This window comes from Hydra viridissima, unplaced genomic scaffold (assembly GCF_058129835.1).
Source record: "Hydra viridissima isolate aposymbiotic clone 2 unplaced genomic scaffold, HvirCarnegie_v1 scaffold_3, whole genome shotgun sequence".
Taxonomy (NCBI): Eukaryota; Metazoa; Cnidaria; class Hydrozoa; order Anthoathecata; family Hydridae; genus Hydra; species Hydra viridissima.
The window spans coordinates 14,299,660-14,320,020 of NW_028324302.1; the positions used below are offsets into that span (position 1 = coordinate 14,299,660).

The following is a 20,361-nucleotide window of genomic DNA, read 5'->3' on the forward strand; positions in this document are numbered from 1 at the left end:
ATTTTAAGTTTTCGTTTTGTTTAAAGAATATTCCAAGTTTTTAACCCTCCACACAGCCCTCCCCATTTCACAGTAATTTAAAATTTATGGAAGTGTGTAATACAGCTAAATTCCGAAATCGTAATTTCGTTTTTCATGTTTAGATTAAGATATTTATTTCAATGAAAAATGAATCCTTCGCATCTCATCTGAAACTTTTTTATACCGAATTTTCGAAAAATAATAAAAGAAAAAAAAGACAAAAAATTGTTAATGCATATATCCATCAAAATTATGATTCAGTTAAAAAAATCAATGTTAAAATTGAGCATTTTATAAAAGCTTTTACAAAGATATCTAAAAGAATTTTTCATCAAACTAAGCAGTATTTGTCAGAATTAAGCTTCCTTGCAGCATCGAAAGTTGTATCTCCATTGCTTGAAATCATTACTCCTAATTAAGTTGAAAGTAGATAAAAAGTAGCCATCAGAACATGCAACATTGTGGCGATCCAAATAGACAGCATTACCTCCGCTACCGCCGTCAGTTTCAAAAGAGGTGCTTGTTTCGTAGCATGACTTAACGCTCGACTTTTCTCCACAGATGTACGAATAACCTACTTTATCCCCTTGTCTTTTAAGTTGAAAGCCAGTGATAAAGTTGTCTTTGCACGACACTACTTGTCTATCTAGATAAACGGCCTGACTACTTTTTACGTCTGTGAAAAGATTTGAAACAGGACGGTTGGTATATGCTTTTGGTAAAGTACAACAAGCGCCTGCATAACGATAGTTTGATGCTCCATCTCTTTCAAGCTTGAAAGAATTAAGGGCCATACCGTTTTCACAATTAAGGTTATGACGATCAAGATAGTATACCTCACCATTTCCATCTGAGTTAAATGCAGTATAAGTAGGTTTGCAAAAGGTTTCTAAAACGTAAATTTGTTAACAATGAGCAAGCAATTTACTTCAAACCTTTATCTATGCGACAAACAAAATTTACAAACTCACTTAAGACTCATAAAACAATCCGGAAAAAAACATAAAAAAGAGTAAAGTTTAAATGTAAAAAAAAAAGTTAAAACAAAAAAAAGTAGTTAAGAGAAATATAAAACATTTTATGCGTGCATTGTTACTAAAGCAACTTAATGTAACATTGTTACTAAAGCAACTCAATGATCCGACATTATGGTTAAACTTAAAAATTTGACTACGTGAGAAAAACCACAGATATCCGACTTTACAAATTATTGTATTTAAGTCTTTTTCATCATGAACTGTTGCTTTACTATTACCTAAAAATTTATGAAGTTTTCAAATAAAAATTATTCTCAAAAAAAAATAAGTGGAAAACTGTCGGTCTTTCTCTGTAGTCTTTATTTGTTTCCAAGAATTGTTTGCCTTTTAGTCATTTTTTATTAACGTATCAAGGAAAATCTATTCTTTAGAATATGTTCTACGCTATAATATTTCCAAAGTATAACAGTTAGTTTGTGATTTTTCATGTCGGGACAGATGATATTTTACTATATGGACAAAATTAGTTTAAAGACATTTTTGATTTTACGTTACAAATTATATAACAAACGTCGATAAATAGTCCTTACTTTTTGTTGTTAATTGAGGTGTAGTCCTGCAGCACTTGTAGATGTAATAAATGTTTGATGATTCTCTTTGCAATCGAAATTGTGTTAAGGTGTAAAGATTTTTACAAGATACTTCTTGTCGATCAAGATAAACTGCATTTCCGCTACCACTGTCAGTAGCTGTGTTTTTGAAGTCGTAACACTCTTTTTCCTCGTCGATATGGCAACACGAATAAGTGTATCTAAGTTTACCTCCTGAAGTGTTTAATTTAAACTTGTTGATGTATTTAGAAGAGCAATCAACATTTTGTCGATCCAAATAGTAAGCATCATTAGCGTCGGTATAACTATTCTCTACCAAATTCACCTGTGCACATGGTAGTTGGGTTGAGCAACATTTATAAACATACCTATAACGTCCACCAGCCCTTTCTAACTTGAAATAGCTAATGGCTTGATTTTCTCCGCACGCTAATTCATGACGATCTAAATAAGCAACTTTACCGCCCCCTTCATCATTGAACGGCGTAGTCTTTGTTTCGCAAGTAAACATAGCTGAATGTAAGAAAATTTACTGATAGTTATATATCTAATTTACACGATAAAAATAATCCGGAAAGTTATAGAACTGTGCTCGAATACGAGTTATATACAAAATACTTTCAAATACATCTATACACTTACTTCAAATATATATATATACATATATATATATATATATATATATATATATATATATATATATATATATATATATATATATATATATATATATATATATATATATATGAATGTTTAACAGAAATCAAAGTAATATTATTAATATTAATTCAATATGATTAAAGAAACTTCAATAAATATTATTTTTGATATTAGTGAGTTATAAATTATTTAATTAATATTAACAATACTAATCATATTAATCAATTAACTAATTAAAATGATTAATATAATTAAAGAAACTTACATAAGCATTGTTGCTGGCTGTTAGATTTATCAACGCAAATTTTATCTATTGAACATTGGTCATTAATACCGCATCCCGAGTTTTGCTCTGAACAGTCAATACCCATTGTGTTGCAATAATCGAAGTAAAGAGGAACAAACCAATCTCGAATTTTTGATGCCACAATTTGCTTCCCATTGTACAGCAGACCTTTATCATCGATTAAACCCTTTTTAAACAAATTAACAATCGGTGATAGCTGGAATGAAATAGGAACCGGAGTAAAACTCTGTTTTGCCCAATCATTGATATTACTCTCAGGTCGTGATCCTTTCGTCAAAATATCTACTTTGATGTTTTCTGTGTCGTATTGACCAAGTGACTGTAGATCTTTCTCTGAGCAACTTGATGAACTCTGTTCAACCTGAATTCCGAATACCTTTGCTCCTTTTACGTAATTACATTGTTGAAGCGTAGTAGCAGAAATTTCTTGCCTAATTTTACTCGAATACATTGTGCGGTATGCAATCTGTGCTCCTAGCTTCGTACGACTTTGAAAATGTGTACCATATGCACGAATAAATGTTTTAAAAGCTTCAATTTTCTCCGATGATGTTGATTGCGATTTAGAATGCAAATATCCTAAAGCTTCCTTAAAACTGTCAGTAAAAGGTGGAGGAGAAAACGTATTAATCTTAATTTCATGAAGAAAACAATAACCCGAAGCCGTAGATATCATTCCTTTTTCTTGTGTAAAAAAAGCTGCAGCATCTTTTATTGACTTAGAATCGCCCCATGCTCTTGTAAAAGGAGGTGGGATGGTTTTCTGCGCTGAAACACTTACCCCCTTAAGATCTATTCCCGCTGTAACTTCTGTTTCAGTGCCAACCTGCAAGTCAACCCCAGTTGATGAGGAAGTGGTGAGAGCACTTCTAAAAGGTTTAAAAGTAATAGTTGTTATAACAAGTTAAACACTTTGAATTTAAAAATATTCTATTGTTTAATTAAGCTGAACATGCAAAGATATATCTATCTATCTATCTATCTATCTATCTATCTATCTATCTATCTATCTATCTATCTATCTATCTATCTATTTCTATCTATCTATCTATCTATCTATCTATCTATCTATCTATCTATCTATCTATCTATCTATAGATAGATAGATAGATAGATATGTATATATATGTATATATGTTTATACATATATGAATGTTTAAGAAAAATAAAATAATATGATTAATATAGTTTCTATTCAATATAATATGAAAAGTATTAACTTTCTTGATGTCAACTTTAACCTCGACGAAACCTCATTCCAGCCGCACATTAAACCTTGACAATGTCCTTAACTATTTCGCTAAAAGGTTTTTAGTCACTTCATTTAGCGAATCTATTTTCAGAAATTCTTCCTATACGTACGAGGAAGCTTTATAAAGTTTGGTTATAACCAAAATTATAAATGCATTAAATATACTGACACCCCGATAATATAAAAAGTCGTAAACGAAAAACCATCTGGTAAAATCCTCCATAGAGCAAAATTGTTAGCAGTTATATTGGAAAGCGGCTTTTAAACATAGTCGATCAACATTTTCCATTAAATCACTACCTCCACAAAATGTTTCGTTCAAATTCTATCAAAGTGAGCTACAGTTGAATGCCAAGCATGAAAGGCATCATAAATTCACACCACATTCTAAAAAAATACCCCGATATCAGAGAAAATCTTGCCACTGCATAGATGAAATAAGGTTTCCTTTACATTAACAATGCCTTATAAGAAACATAGTTTACTAAGCTATCATCACCTCTAACAACCAAGAAACAAAAAAAAATTCTATTACGAAATCAGCGAGACATCTTTAAAGTTAAGTTACGCAAGCCATTTTAAATCTTTAAACGCTGAAAAATGTAAGAACTACACTGAATTTTCTAAAGAGTCATATAAGTAAATAAAAAATAACTAGACACCTTTTGTTCTATGGAGAATTATATTGCGTTGCAGGTCGTACAACCCGGTCACAAAATCCTATACCTACCTGAAAAAATACTTGATAACAGTATATCAATAAGGAAACTTATTGAATATAAAGAACGAAATGGTTTTTGAATGCAGCCACGAAAACAAAATTCATAGTGAAATTTATTAGTGAAACAATCTAATTCTCATGGATGTATTTGATGATGTAGGAGATGAAGTGGCTGATAGATAGCAACAACTAGACGGATGATTTTTTAAGTCTCTGAAGACTTAACTAAATTTCTTTGAAGTGACGAAGCATTTTGGAAGAGCATATGGATTGACATCAGTACTTTTTAAAGCAACCGACTTAAATTGATTGGGATATAGTCACTTATCAATAAATTGTACTTCGATGAAAATTTGTTGTTACGAAATGTCGTGAACAAAGACGGACAGGATCTTTAAGTTCAAAAAAACGCGTTTTTATGAAAAGCATAACACTAGCCAACAATAATCAACTGATGATAATGCGGGACGCTAACAAACATATCAAACTTTCTAGCTAATATCTCTAAAGTGGCTAATTTCTTCATATGAACTCAAAAAAAGTAATAATGTTGATAAAGAACGTACCTGTAACTTTCCAAAGTTGTAAAAGATAATGTATTTAACGAAGTTTTGCAGCTTGATAGATCTGAAGCTGTAATGCCAGCTTCCAGCTCAATTCTTCCATCGCTACGCATAATTGTTGGTTGAAATATTTGTTGTTGAAAACCTGGATCATAGTTGCTTGTTGGATCTCCTTCTCGAATATTGTACCCTTGAAGAGCAGATACCATATTATTTACTGGAGTCCAATTTGGGTTGCAATAATCAGCACTAGTTACGCATGATGTTAAGGGTGCAGCATGATGCTGATCAAGTGTTACGAAGAACACAAGGAGAAATACTAAACTTTTCATATCTATGTTTTTAAAAAACATTTTATTATCAGAGTATACAATTAATCACAAAAGATTTATCAAGCAGATACTAAATCACACACACTCACAAACGTGTCATCATGTACTCATCTAATGCCCTTAATAAAATATCATGCTTTTATTTTTAAGTAATATGCAACATAAACAACAAATTGAACAATTTTTTCGTTGATAGACTTAAAGTTGACTATTCACTTCGATTAGCTGTTAATATTGATTAAGGGAAACTGGAGAGAGACTTTAAAAAACAGAATCCCGAGCATAAATTAACATAAATTAGCAATCTCTAGCATATATCAACATAAATTAGCGAAATATATTAACTTATACTAACACACATTAGCATACATTAACATATATTAACAAAGACTAACACACCTTAACACACATTACCACACAATAACAAAGATTAACACACCTTAAGTCACAATACAACACAATAATAAGTATAATAAAACTCCTTTTGCTTTGACCCGTGCATTTAAATCAGCTCAAACCTTCGATACTTCATTGAAAATACTTTAAAAAAGCGGTTTTTAAATTTCATTCAGCTTTAGTTATCCCTTTTTTTTTTTGTGGACTTTTTTGTACTATCTAACTTTTAATATTGGAGTTGTGTTTAGATTAATCACCGATGACAGAATTGTCTGCGAAGGTAACTTACGTTGACATACCTTTAAAAGATAATGAAAAATATGGTAATGAGGTACAAGTGTAAAAAATCCGTCTTATTCTACATTTTATACATGAATATATTTAACAGCTAACTATTTATTCAATTCAAAAACCATTACATGTGTAGCACAGGTTGCTTTCTTCATGATTGCTTTGAAGCCACTATTTATGCTAACTGTTGCAACACAGTTTAATTTTTATGTGAATTCATTCGACAAGTCGCTCTGTCCAGCAGCATAAACCTGAAAAAAGTGTTGGTAAAAAATGACAGGGTAACAGGTAATTATTTTTTTAAAAAACCATTTTCATCATAAACTTCGATTTCGAACGGAAAATTATCTTAAAAATGCGTTAAAAATACTTCTATAAGCAAATCTTCGAAGAGATAAAAAAAAAAGCCTTTTTAATTCTTGCTATAAATTTTTTAAAATAAACCTGGATTTGTCTGCTGAAAATGAATATACGTCAATTTGTTGGTACAGTCCATAAACCTACATGAGTTGTATTTGATGTCTCACACACAAACATTAATATATCGAATGATGGTATACGTTGCTCTCTATTAATCAAAAAATAAATAATGCAAGAGAGTGGTAATTTATTATCTGTTAAAATGTAAACTAAAAGGATAAGATTAAAAGCTGACCTTTTTAAGAATAGTGACACTGCATCATTTATTCCTCTGGCAGCTACTGAACTGAACTTCATCTGATAGTTCACTTTCACCAGCTCTAAAAAGAAAAGCACAAATTAAAAAAATAAATAAATAAACTTAAATCATGAGTTTTTAACCAACTCTTTTTTTACTGTTCCTTCTTGCTTTTGGCCAAATTTATTTGGTTCCAAAGATTTTTAAAGAAAATCGGGTCGTACAATTGAAGCGTCTTACAGATTAACAGGGAAGGTAAACAATCTTGCTATAATACACCTTTGCTAACATGGATCATCGCATTTTCACGCCTTTCGCTAGGTTTTCTCAGAGATAATTTTTTTTATGCCGGATATGCAAGTTTTAGAGGAGTTTGAAATATTTATCCAAAGTATGTTGAGATTTCTAGATTGATTGACACTAAGCTTTTGTTGATCCGTGTTCTGCAGCCAATTTTTTTAGTTTGCTTACGTGATATTTGTTTAGTTTGCTTACTTGATATTTATTTTTGATTGTTTTAAGACTAAGCTGTTACGCAGGTCACAATTTTAAAAGACGTAAGTTTTAGTTGTTCTTAGTTTTGGGTGGCCGCTTTCAAAAACTTAGCATAGTTTGTAAAGTTGTTTACTTATCACGTTGAGTATTTATCATAACCTCACTCCTATGTCAATTGTGATCTATAGCACACCCCAATGCATTGATGTATTACTCAGTCAAGTTTATTAAATGATATTGCTCAAAACCATGATACTTAATGAAAATCAAGTCTAAAATTGTGAAGAATAATGTAACTCAACAATAAAAGCGGAATATCTGGAGTGGTTAATTTCTGGGACTCTTGGACAATATCTTAACAATCATTTTCAAATAGGTTTGCAGGAATTTTATCGAGGTAGCAGAAAAGGAAACCCAGCTAGCACTTATACGTTGTTAAAACATTAGAACAATGTCGCGCGGAGCGTTGGCCCAACGTCGGTTGCCAACGTTGTTTTTATATCATTATGGTTACAAATGCGACGTCGCCAACAACAAAAATCCAACGTTGTAACAACATTTATTTTAAGTCGGTACAGTGTAGGATTTTACGTTGGCGCAGTGCTGTATATAATGCCTATTCAACGTTGTATTTTATGCTGATCCAACGTTATATTTTATGTTGTTTCAACGTTGTATTTTATGTTTATTAAACGTTGTATTTATGTTGATTCACCGTTGTATTTTATGTTGATTCAACGTTGTATTTTATGTTTGTTCAACGTTGTATTTTATGTTGATTCCACGTTGTATTTTATGTTTGTTCAACGTTGTACTTTACGTTGATTCAACGTTGTATTTTATGTTGATCCAACGTTGTTTTGTATGTTTATTCAAGTTGTATTTTATGTTTATTCAACGTTGTATTTATGTTGATTCAATGTATTTATGTTGATTCAAATTTGTATTTTATGTTGAATCAACGTCGTATTTTATTTTGATTCGACGTTGCGTCTCTATATAGAAATGCCAAATACTTGGCGCCGCATTCTAAATAGATTCTTTAGATAAACCCTTTCGCTTAAAGGCAATACGTATACAGAAAGAACACCGTTTAACATGGTAAAGATTATATTATTCAAAAGAAAACAAACTATATATCACTACTCTCATAAAATTCATCGCTTTCTTGTTCATTATGGATTTTTTTCTTTAGTTTTTTCCTGTTTCCCGCCCTCCTTCCGCTATCACGATCGCATGCATATCTTAACCATTGTTTTATCACCTCTTCAATATCCGCATCGGTTGATTTTACTGCTTTGTTAAGATGGAAAGCAGCATAAGGTAAAGACAATACTAAATAGTAAAAGTAAAAACAATAACAAAGTTAAAAAAGCTAATACTATATAAAAAGCTAATAATATATAAATTTATTCAGTTGAACGTTTAATTTTAGAAGAATATTTTCAAATGGAGTTTACTAAAAATTTAAACGCAATCTTTACTCTTACAAAGCTACTGCTTAACATACAACTTAACCAACCATATACATGTAATGCTTTTTTGACCTTTCAGAGATTTACTTGACAAGTACAAATTTATTATTTTTATCAGCTGAATTACATATCAAGCTTATTTGAAAGACTATGATTTATTTATTACATGTCAAGGATAATGGACACAACTGGCTGAACTGTATACAATTTAAAAATATATGTAACACAAAATAACACCTCTTGCAATGAAAAAGCTCATATATATATATATATATATATATATATATATATATATATATATATATATATATATATATATATATATATATATATATAACATTATCATTACATAGTTATTCATTTACAAACAAAGAATAACATGTCATTCTTGATGTTAGTACTATTTTATTGACTCATTGCCCTAGGCAAACTTTATGATGTATTCTTATTCTCAGACTCCAATCACTTCTTTATAATTGCAAATATTTAGTTTTTGGTTTGTGCTCTTCTTAAAATACCAGGTCAAATTTGGTTGGTTTGAGAAACCTGCATTTGGATCATTCTAATGTCTGTTTTAATGCAGAATTAGAAAAAATAAAGGCATCATGGCACAATCCAGGATACTTTGCAACAACATCTCTAAACTTTCCATCAGCATCAATGACAACCTGACAGTTCAAAACAGGATTTCTTTTTTAAAAAAAAGAAGCTAAAAATCTTCAAAATGTTAAAATTTTTAAAAATCCTGAGAGCAGCTAAAACCTTTTTGGGAAATATTGACACCATGTTAGAACAGCTGTTCACCTTAAACTATATGACCTTATATTATAATATTGTTTTAAGTTTAGCACTTATGTTAACTAACTTGATGTTTTCAAACTTTAAAGAACTATGATGTGGTATTTAAAATATTAAAAAAAACTTCAACTTTTGTAATAAACATGTTGCTCTTTGTGAAATTGAAGAAATGTCTCTTCATAAATCAAATATATTTTTTTACATATTATTAACAACATGAAGCCCTTTATAATAACATAATAATGTGAAATAAAATACAGCATAAAAAGCATTAGCACCTAAAAAAAAAGGAAAGATAGTTTTTTTTTTAATAAAGAATAATAGAGCAGAAATATTTTTTTTGAACCTTGCATGCATTAATGCAAACATACAGAGACAGAATAAATCTGTGAAACAAAAGCTTTTTAAGTTTCTCATGTTAACTATGCCTGTGTAAGTAGGCCAAGCAGTGTATACTTTAAACTTTTTGACTAATGACCTAAAGTAATATAATCAAAATGATCAGGTATCAAATCAAAATGATCAGGTATTAAATTAAAATGATGAGTTTACCTGCAAATATATGCTGGCTCATCAGCCATAGTAAATCCTTTGATTTGTATCATTGTACCATCTATTACTCCAAGGAGACCTTTAACTCCGAATGATTAAAAGTACTTTCTCTTTGTTTCAGCCATCTCCTCTGGACTATCATACCATCTGACAAGGTGATGATAGTGCTGAATAAAATATTTGTAAAACTGGCGAAGTGTGCAACTGTAGCTTGACTGGCTTCCATGAGAGGTGTCACCTAAAATTACATGAAACAACATGTGAACGAAATATACATATTGACTACTATATTTTAATTAAGCAAAGCAAGTTAGTTATCTGAGAGAAAAGTGAACTTTGACAAGATTAAACTCTAAATAACTTGAAAAATACAGTAACCTTACCAAAAGTCTGCAAAAATATAAAATCACAATTTAGGAAAAGTAGGAGGGTGCAGTATAAAAATTAATCTTTTGACAATCTTTTATGCTAAGTTAAAAAAATTAGGGTTTGTTTGATTTTTGCTACACAATAATAAAGTTTCATATTTTCATATAGAGAAAAAATAAATTTTATTTTATTTCTTTTTTCTTTTTCTTCTGTAAACCAAGTTTTCCAGGTTTTCCCTGGGATTTTTGCTACCTTTAGGTTTGCTAGGCATTTTAGGTTGAATAAAAACCCTGTATAAAGCACCACCTTTAAGTTGCATTTGTAACAATCCATTAATAACAAGCATGTTTAACAATAAAGAATCATAAGATTGTAGCTAATCTTTTTGGTATTAACTAATAATTCTTACTAATTACTGGTTGAAAACTCCCAGTTGATAAAAGCCTTAGTGCTATCAGTACTTTTGCTTCTGAAAAAATTGGGTTGCTTCTTAATATGATTGTTGACAAATCATCGTGTAAAGTGTTGACAATATCTCTTATATTATTTTTTGGTAAATGAAGGTTTTGAAGACATTCCACATCAGAGTAATTGCTTAAAGCAACACCAAATTTGATCTTGACCATGTGCAGCTAGAATAATTGGAACATCCATTTTGGCTAAACTTTTATAAAGTTGTTAAAACAACAATATGAATTATGATCATAATACTTAATAAGACATGTACCTTTTTAAAAAAAATTTCTGAAGAAAATATATTTAATAATAAAAATATTATATCTTTATAAGATGTTATATTGTTGTACAGGGACTTGTATAATACAAATCCTCGCATAATATAACATTTTATAAAGATGTTATGCTATATATATATATATATATATATATATATATATATATATATATATATATATATATATATATATATATATATATATATATATATATATATATATATATATATATACATTATAAAGATATTAAATTATGTCATATTAACAATATGACAATATATCATCTAATATAAGATGCTATATCATTACATATAAGATATATTAAGCTTAATATATATAATAATATAACATCTTAATAAGATGTTATATCATTAAAATTCAGTTGTTTTTTATTAATATCTATGATTATTATTAAACCTTTTTATAATATATATAATTTATGTATGTTAAGATCCCTAATAATATATCAATCTGACAATAGAATTACATATGCATCATAATAATGTAATGCCATTCTCATTATTAAGTGATTTTAAAGTTACGCCAAAGTTAAGGGCAGCTCATTACAAACTTAACTTTACTTGCGAAAATTTGAGGAGAGCAAGTTTCTAAAAAGTTTGGTGAAACCATTTCAGTTTGGTGAATACCGACAGTGCTAAACTTACGCAAAAACTTAGGAAAGTTTTTTTGAAACGCAACTGCGCAAGTTTGGTGATTACGACTTTTACAGTTTTAACTTATGCCAAACTGCTGTCAGACTGAAGCTAAAAAAAAGTTAGGTGAATATGCTCAAAGAACTTTTACGCTTCTCGGCCTAATGGCTAAGATCAAGTGTAGTCACTTGGATTGATGGCGAGCTGGCTAGGCCGGTGTACTTGTATTAAACAGATACTTTTCTTTTTTTCCGCCCGTTCCTCAAAGGGGAGGCAAACTCAGGGTCGACGTGCTTCTGGGTCTTCCCTGGAGAGGTTCGGGCAAGTCTGCAAGGCATCGGCCGGAGGACTCAAAATACTCAATATACCTCAAAGAACTTTTACAGAACGTTCTTAGAACGTGCCCGAACGTATTGTGTTAGCTGGGATTACATTGGATCAACGTTGGGTTTAGATCGTAAAAACAATAAACTTTTTGCGATGTAAAAACATACATTTATTCAACGTTGGTTGAATCAATGTCAATTTAAATACATTGGATCAACGTTGGATTTACATCGTAAAAGCAATTAACTTTTTACGATGTAAAAACATACGTTGGACCAATGTAAATTTTCCAGTTGTTTTTAGTTCCGTCGGTATTAATTTCATAATTAAACATATGACATTGGATCAACGTTGGTTTTGCATTGGAAAAAACAGCCGACGTTCGCGATGGTTTTACATACGTTGGCCCAACGTAAGTGTGCTAGCTGGGAAAGAACCTTTATGCTCATGTTGCAGTAAATTCTCAAGCAACCATTTTTAAAAGATTTAATTCTTGGTTTTTGCACTTCCCAAAGTCTTTTCGCGAAATTCATAAAAGGATTTCCATGCTTTTCTTAGTTTTTAAATTTGTTCACGAAATTCAAAAAAGGATTTCCACGCTCTTTTTAGTTTTAAAATTTTTTTCACGAAATTCATAAAAGCTCTTTTCTCTATTTTAGTTCTTAAATTTTTCAACTGTACGTCAATCATTAACTTAGTTTTAGGCCAATTAACTGATTTTTTTTTGTCCTACATCTGACTAGGAAATTAAGAACTAATTTATTTGAAACAATCACCCTCCGCGTTAAGAAACTTGAGAAACTGCGTAATTAAGCCTAGTTTAATAATAGCAGTCGTTTTACACGTCCATTCCGGTCTTTGAGATTCACTTTCTCACTGCAAACATTTTGGTTTTATTTTTTTCTATTTTATATCTATATAAACTAGGCATTACGTTGCGTAATGTTTTGTTCTTTGAGGATGTCTTAAAGTAGCTGCTATTAAATTTAGTTTGAGAAAAATAAATTGGATATCAATGGTGAAAAAATTTTCTTATATATGTATGTATGTATATATATATATATATATATATATATATATATATATATATATATATATATATATATATATATATATATATATATATATATATATATTGCTCTTTCAGCCTCAACATTAGACAGAAAAATAGTAAAAAGAGCATTATAAAACATTTCCAGATTACAAGATCTTTTGTTAGCAGCATTAAACAATTTAAATTCTTTACGTAGGGTTGAGTTATCAAAATGAATTTAAATTTTTTTTAAAAAAGCTTTTCTTATTGTTCGGCCATAGATTTAGATGATTCATAGTAATACTGCTACTATTTGTTATCAACATAATCAACTTTAGTTGCTACTTTGTCATTATTTGAAAAAGTCTATAATTGAATTCCAGCGAGTTTTTTAATCCAAAATTAGTACTTGCTCTTGTCCAAATTATTAGTTGCTCTTTCCCAAATTATTACTTCCTCTCGCCCTTCTTCAGAATAACACTTTAAAGGTTCAATTTTTAAAGGTGATTTTTTAAAAGCTTAAACTATTTTTCTAACCTTAGCCAAAACTTTACAAAGCTCTTATCTTGAGAAAGGTAAAACAATTAACTATGAATGTTATTGTAAACCTTTGAATAAGCTGGATGCTAAGGTCATTGGAATAAGTGTATGAGGGAGATTACATTGAGTAAAGAAACTAATTTCAGGTAAAAATTTACATTCTTTTACTTTTGCTTTCAAAACATTTCAACCAACATTAAATACACGATGAAAATAGAACGGCTGACAGGATTGACGCTCGTGGCATTCACAGCACATTTCCCCGCAAGCTCTCTTAAATTCAATGTTTTGACCAAGGGTTTTAACACATATTCTTAGATTCGCTCTAGATTTAAATTCGGTATGTCGGTAAATCAAAAAATTCCCTTTAGTCAATTGTTTGCGATGTTCTAAAGTATTTTAAAAATAAAGTTGTTATACAATATATAGTAGGGTGTCCCAAAAAAAAAAAATTACCTCTCAAGCTTTTCCCATTTTCTAAGGTCTAAATGGCATAAAAATACCACAGAAAATTTTTTGTTCCAGTAAAAGTGATATCTGTAAAATTTCATTTTTTAAAAAAAATGCAATTTTTTGGAAAAAAATCATGTATTTTAGAAATTCTCTTGAAAATATATATTTCCAGTTTAAGAAATTAAATATTTTTGAGTTGTTTCTTTTTCAGGTCCTTTTTCAGCTTCTTTCTGTTGTCTCTAGCAACCAGCATGAGGTTCTGTTTCATGTTGTTCGACCTGTAGCCTCCAACAAAGTCCTGGATTAGTAAGCTCTGTTGACCTGCTAATAACCGGTAGCTTCGGTTTCCTTATATGAAACTGGTCCGGGACATCTTGTCAACTTCTCCAACATTTTTTTCTTAACCTCATTGTCAATATCATCGTCAGCTAGGGGCAGAATAACTTACTGTTCTGTTAAATACCAAGCATGCCGCTGCATGCTAGAAAGAAGGGCCTGTCCAAGTTTTGAGTATTGGTCCCTTATGTTAAACGATGACTTAAACGCAGCCAAGTCATTTGAAGTGGACTTGTCGACCATACAGGATTTTGAGAACCAGGGCCTGTAGCTCATTCCAATCAAACCTAATGATCTCCTCCGTCTTGTCTACCTCCTCCTTGATGTGTGGCCAGGTTTTCTACAGTCTTACGTAGAGTGCTCTCCTTGGTCCCTTTGTTTTCTCACCAGTAAAAGCCTCCATAAAATGAGAGATGTGTAACTCCAACATGTGTCACCCGCATAGAAACCAGAGTAAAGGAATGTTGATGATGTTTTTAAGATGGTAATGGCCCCAACAAATACTCCAGTGCATGAAGCAGTGGTGTCACTGCATATGGCAAAGATCTGATCAACAATATCGTAATATTCTTGGAGATTTAAGATCACATCTGCCTGGTCAATTCCCTTGGAGCTTTCAGCTTAAACTACTCCAAGGAGAATGTCGTTTGTGTCGTCAATATCAGGAGATGTAGCACTGATTGCAATCCTTTCAACAGTAACAGTTATCTTCAGGTTCTCCTCCATCTCTTTAATCTGTATGCCGTCAAAATGCAGGACAAGTTTCTTTCCCTTCAAGTTTTCCATTATATCTTGTTTTATCTGGCCTCCTAGTAATTAAAATAACTTTATCACCTATATAATTTAAACTTTATTTTCTTAGTTTTACTTGATCTTCATTATTTTCAATAACTTTATATTCTACTATTTACTCTTACCTAGATCTTCAATCTTCTTGAATCTATTTTGATGAACAGAGCTTCTGGAGATGGACACATCCTCAAGATTCACGCCTGCTTTATTGCAGATTGTTGCAATGATTGCGGTTTGAGGTCGATATCGAGCAGATACTTCAGAAGGACAATCCACCAGATCCTCAGAACTGATACTTATCATTATCTACATAATAAACAGCTATGATATTTCTAATCTAATTGAATTCAGTTTGATTAATTTTTACTCAAAATTAGTACAACCAACTTTACATTTTATTACAATCTTTTATTTACCTTGCCTTTTACTGTAGAATCAGAGTTTTGGAGGAATTCATCGACAGAATCTTCAACTGTGGAAATTACAACTTCTGACTCGGATGCAGAAGAACCAGCATTAGATTCAAAGGAAGGCTCAAGTTCACTCAGAACTAGTTCCCTTGTTTTTTGTCCTTTTTTCGCTTCTGTAATCTTCATATTCTTCATTCTCTGCCACCGTTCCAGTCTTTTTTTAACATATTTTTCAAATTCTTTGTCTACCTCTGTAGTAATATACATTTTTCTACCTTCTTTTTTATCTAAAAAAAACTAAATGTCCTCTGCCTTGGCCTTCTGGGAACGAAGTCGATCTGATTGGATCTTCTCCTCAAACTTCCCCACAGATATCTCGAGGAGTTTACTGCTCTGCTCAATGAACTCTTCCTGTATCTTAGTAAATCTACCAATGCTCGAATCCCAGTTTAGATCTCTCAGATGGATTAGTTTGCAATACTTAATGTGGAGCTTCAGAATCTTATTCCTGATTATTCATAAAAGAAGTTTATTAATTACATAAGTATTGGTTATTTTTCATTTACTTGTATTGGTATTTAATTATTTATTTGTTTGTTTGTTTTTTATTTATTTGTTTATTTGCATAATTAGAAATTACTTTATTTTTTATCTGACAGCAGCTCCAGAAATAAGGAATTCTCCAAAACCAGCCTTGCTCCACACATCCATTACAAGAGAAGTAACATATTTATGGTTGGGATCTTTACAGGATCTACCCTTGCAGAAAAGGTCTTTGCCTGGAAAACTTTTAGGACAAGCTTCAACAGGTTTTGTAGATTTAAACTTTAAAGCCTTGGAAGATTTGATCTGTATATATTTGAGCACATTTCCAATTCTGGGGAACTGGTTCGTGGGCAACTGGTTGATAGGATACTTGAGAAGAAACAGTAGCCTTCTATATTAGTCTGTATTTTCCTCTTTTCTCCTTTATTCTTGTCTTTCTTACGAAGACGGTCCATTTTAAAAATTACTATTAAGTATTAAGTTACATAACATTCTTTAATTAATCTATTTATTCAATCATTCATTAAACAATTATATTATTCATTGAATCATTTTTTAAATTTTAGCTATGCGTAAAATACATTATGTAGCATGACAACAAAAGTGAATTTGTATGTAGTACATATCTCAAAAACGTGTGATATGATCAAATTACGCGTAATTAAATTTACCTTTTTAACTGACCACAGACGACTTAAATTGGCATTTAGTCACACTAATAGTAATAATAATATTGTTAAACTAGGGGATCATCACTAAGTTTATTAAAAAAAAAATATAACATCAGAAAAATTTCATTACAAATATATCAAACATTGAAATAATGGACATTTATTTTTAAAAAAACGTATTTTTTAAATTTTACAGATATCACTTTTTGATAACTGTTTGTTTTTGTTTTTTTTCGTTTATTTTTAACCTTAGGGGACATCAGAAAATGGGAAAAACTTGAGAGGTATTCTAAAAAAAAGCTGTGTTTCTGGGACACCCTAATATATAGGAATGCCTCAGATGATACTAGTCTCTTTATTTATCCACAGGATGATTGGACTAGAGTTTATTATACATTTTATTAATGAATAGGATGATTAGATTTTATTATACATTAATTAAATGTGTGTTTCTTTTCTTTTCTCATACAATAACGATAGCATAATATTACCACAATCTTTTGCCACATTTACGAGACTTATTCTATTAAAGCTGATGACAGATCACTTTTATGTATTCAGTATTGGAGCTGTTATTTTAAGAAACCTTGAATCTATTCCAAAATTTATTAAGAAAGCTACAGTGAATAGATTTTACTGCTTTAGTATTAACCTAAACAGCTATCTCTTATTGCACAAAAGAAAGCTACATGTTTCAAAATAACATGAGTTTTTAACGAAATAGTGGTTCAAAAATTTCAACAAGAATTCAGTAATGATCTTCAAAGTTTTTATCTGTTTGAGTTAAAATATTATGTCATCAAGTTTATCTGTTTGAGAATCAAGTTTTTTTTTTTTTATTCAAAACAGGACTTAACGACAATATTTACAAGTCAAAATCCCTCCATCAACAGTTTTGATTTAATTGGTTATGCATTCATGTACTTATCATAGTTTTCTAAGATTTTCCTTTTGGAAATGTTGTTAAAGACATTGTCTTGTACCTCGTTAAAAATGTTCAGCATTGATGAAGCTTTAACTACTTCTTTTTTACCACATTTTTCTAAATATTTGTAAATATGATTAATGGCTCCTATATTTAAGTGTAACTTTGTTAGAGACAGGGAGTCATTAACTGATCTTTGTAGTATTAATGGAGTAACATTGAAAAAATCTTTAGCAGTAGATATCTTTGACTCTGACTGAGAAAGGTTTTTACATTGCTACTCATAAGAACCAACCGTTCCGAGAGTCTCCTTTTTAAACAGTTCCTTCTTTTTCTATTGCATCAGGAGATAATTCACAGATTATTTGACAAAGTTTAAAATTAGCTAAGAGTTTAAGAATAAGTTTAAAAATAAGCCAAGTCTATTCATTATTATGGAAGCATTGTAGTACCACAGAAACCTGTAGTACCAAAAGAACATCGTAGTACCAACGGAGCGTTTGATACTGAGGCAAAGAAAAAATAGCTTTTACGGAGCCTTCTTTACATCAAGAGTTCTGAGACTAATTATAAGTACTACTTGACTTTTTGTCTCCTTGATAACTTTTCTCACTTCTAAACTTTCATTCTCAGATTGTAAGGGGTTTGAGTAGGCTTAAACTATGATAGATATTAGCTACCTTAACTAAATCTCGCATAATTGATTTTATTTAAATTTAAAATATACGAACTTTATTTTACTACATTAAGAAAAATTTTTCTCCGTTTATTCTTCTTCACCATTTCTTGTTTCACCATTTCTTCCTCAATTTTTTTCTCCATCATTTCTTCCTCCATCATTTCCTCCTCCGTTTTTTCTTACTCAATCATTTCTTATTCCATCATTTCTAACATTTAAAATATTCCTTAGATCTGAGTTCTTTCACTAAAACTGTTTTATTGGACAATGTAAATTTTGCTTAAATCTTTATCATATCCCCCAAAATGGTCAGCCTGGGTTTATATTTTGGCAGCCAATGATACTTGTAATGGTTTTCTACCTGTAGCAAGTTTAGTTCTTTTTGATCGTTGTTTACACACTTTTTCTGTGATAAAGACCGGCTACGTAAAATTTTAACACTTATTACCGGGAAATTTTTTTAATAAAACATCAGTTTAAAATTTCATTTTATGTCTTAAAGTAGGATGTCTCATTTATTAACTACATAATAAAAAATTTACAATTAGAAAAATACACAAATCTTTGGAATTTCGGAAAAATGCACCAATTTTTTTCTTGATGCTGCTCATTATCTTGCGCACAACAGATTCTGGAACTCTTTGACACTCTTTCTCCCATAAATTTAACATAACGTCGGCGGTTTTAATTACCTATGATTTCTTAGACATGTATTGCTTGATAATCGCCCAGAAAATCTCGATTGGTCGCCATTGAGAGCAGTTTGGAGGATTCCACTCTTTCGGGATGAAAACAAACTCTTTGGCACTCATTCAATCAATCGTATGTTTAGTGTAATGATATGAGGCGAGGTCTGGCCAGAAGGTGGTGGAACAATTATGGCACTTGATAAAGGTAGAAAACATTTTTGCAAGCACTCAGAGACGTAAAGCTCCTTGGTCATTGTCTGAGAAGTGAGAAACGCCTTTGACTTTCTTTGACTTACGGCCACAACTCCATGTCGCTCGCCATATCATGAACTTTTTACAGAATTAAGACATTAGCCGAAATTTTAGACCTTATGTTTTATTTTAAAAATTTCCCGTAAAAAAGTGCTCAAATTTAACGTAGCCAGTTTTTAACTTTGAAAGCAATCTGTTTCTTAACATTTGCTAAAGTTTGAAGCTTTTTGAATACTTTTATTACTAATATTTTATCGTCTGATTTATGTTTTTTTTGATTTCCTGCGTTTGAAAGGCATGATGTCCATACTTTTTCAAGTAATGTATAAGACTTAGCAGGCTTACTACTTTTATTTGCTCGGGGTCTTCCACATAAGTTTGTTAATTTTCTTATTTTACACTGATAAACAGTAGAATTTCTGGTCAAGGAAGCAACTGTTTTTTGGTCAAGTCCATCTCTATATCCGGTAACTAGTTTTTCCTTCTAGTATTGTTTCTACAAATTTAACATAGACCTAGTAAATTTCTTGTAGAATTTCAATCTAAATAAAAAGTGAGCCCTTTCTCCTGTTGGATGAAACAATAATTGATGCCAAAAAAGTTTTAATGGACTTTTCTTTAAGTTTGAATTTTATTCTTTTTCCATTAAAATGTAAGTTTTAACATTTTTCTGAAGTTTTTTTATTGTATTTACTTTTCTAAAAAAGAAAATTTTAAGAAAATTCTAGTTCATAATAATACAATAATAGTAATGCAATAATACTAATGATAATAGTAGTAGTGTAAGAAGTAGTAGAAATAATAATAGTAATAATAATAATAATAATAATAATAATAATAATA

At 30.5% G+C, this 20,361-nt stretch overlaps 2 protein-coding genes and 1 long non-coding RNA gene across 9 annotated transcripts; 1 reads left to right on the forward strand and 2 right to left on the reverse strand.

The window, feature by feature from the left end:
• Nucleotides 1-246: 246 nt before the first annotated feature.
• LOC145180464 (uncharacterized) lies at nucleotides 247-7,164 on the reverse strand. 6 transcript variants are annotated; one of them, XM_090083640.1, is made up of 8 exons: nucleotides 7,069-7,140; nucleotides 6,787-6,871; nucleotides 6,576-6,699; nucleotides 6,260-6,382; nucleotides 5,116-6,139; nucleotides 2,535-3,445; nucleotides 1,589-2,122; nucleotides 247-910 (listed from the first exon to the last, which is right to left on the reverse strand). In XM_090083640.1, exons 5-8 carry the CDS (start codon nucleotides 5,463-5,465, stop codon nucleotides 378-380), a joined length of 2,328 nt encoding a protein of 775 aa, XP_089939766.1. In that variant the 5' UTR covers nucleotides 5,466-6,139; nucleotides 6,260-6,382; nucleotides 6,576-6,699; nucleotides 6,787-6,871; nucleotides 7,069-7,140; the 3' UTR covers nucleotides 247-377. The 6 variants fall into 6 exon arrangements, with proteins under 6 accessions (XP_089939766.1, XP_089939764.1, XP_089939767.1 ...); XM_090083638.1 differs by having other exon boundaries at nucleotides 7,030-7,140; XM_090083641.1 differs by having other exon boundaries at nucleotides 5,116-6,382; nucleotides 7,069-7,164.
• Nucleotides 7,165-8,256: 1,092 nt separating this feature from the next.
• LOC149891126 (uncharacterized) lies at nucleotides 8,257-10,903 on the forward strand. Of its 2 annotated transcripts, none has more exons than XR_016451266.1 (3): nucleotides 8,257-8,385; nucleotides 8,480-8,607; nucleotides 10,231-10,903. It is a non-coding gene; the product is annotated as an uncharacterized LOC149891126 (long non-coding RNA). The 2 variants fall into 2 exon arrangements; XR_016451267.1 differs by lacking the exon at nucleotides 10,231-10,903 and adding an exon at nucleotides 9,250-9,275.
• On the reverse strand, nucleotides 8,377-11,104 carry LOC149891127 (uncharacterized). Its single transcript, XM_090083423.1, has 3 exons — nucleotides 10,888-11,104; nucleotides 10,110-10,347; nucleotides 8,377-8,619 (listed from the first exon to the last, which is right to left on the reverse strand). The coding sequence occupies exons 1-2, from the start codon at nucleotides 11,102-11,104 to the stop codon at nucleotides 10,205-10,207; spliced, it is 360 nt and encodes a 119-aa protein (XP_089939549.1). The 3' UTR covers nucleotides 8,377-8,619; nucleotides 10,110-10,204.
• Nucleotides 11,105-20,361: the final 9,257 nt, after the last annotated feature.

Bases quoted from the DNA above. Each gene is read 5' to 3' on its own strand.
- LOC149891127 (XM_090083423.1), bottom strand. From the start codon at position 11,104: ATGGTCAAGATCAAATTTGGTGTTGCTTTAAGCAATTACTCTGATGTG. The intron at 10,348-10,887 runs GTAAGAATTATT...ATGTAATTTTAG, and splicing joins GAGTTTTCAACCAGTAATTA to GTGACACCTCTCATGGAAGC.
- LOC145180464 (XM_090083641.1), bottom strand. From the start codon at position 5,465: ATGTTTTTTAAAAACATAGATATGAAAAGTTTAGTATTTCTCCTTGTG. The intron at 3,446-5,115 runs GTACGTTCTTTA...TAAACCTTTTAG, and splicing joins ACAACTTTGGAAAGTTACAG to AAGTGCTCTCACCACTTCCT. The intron at 911-1,588 runs GTAAGGACTATT...TTTACGTTTTAG, and splicing joins ACCTCAATTAACAACAAAAA to AAACCTTTTGCAAACCTACT.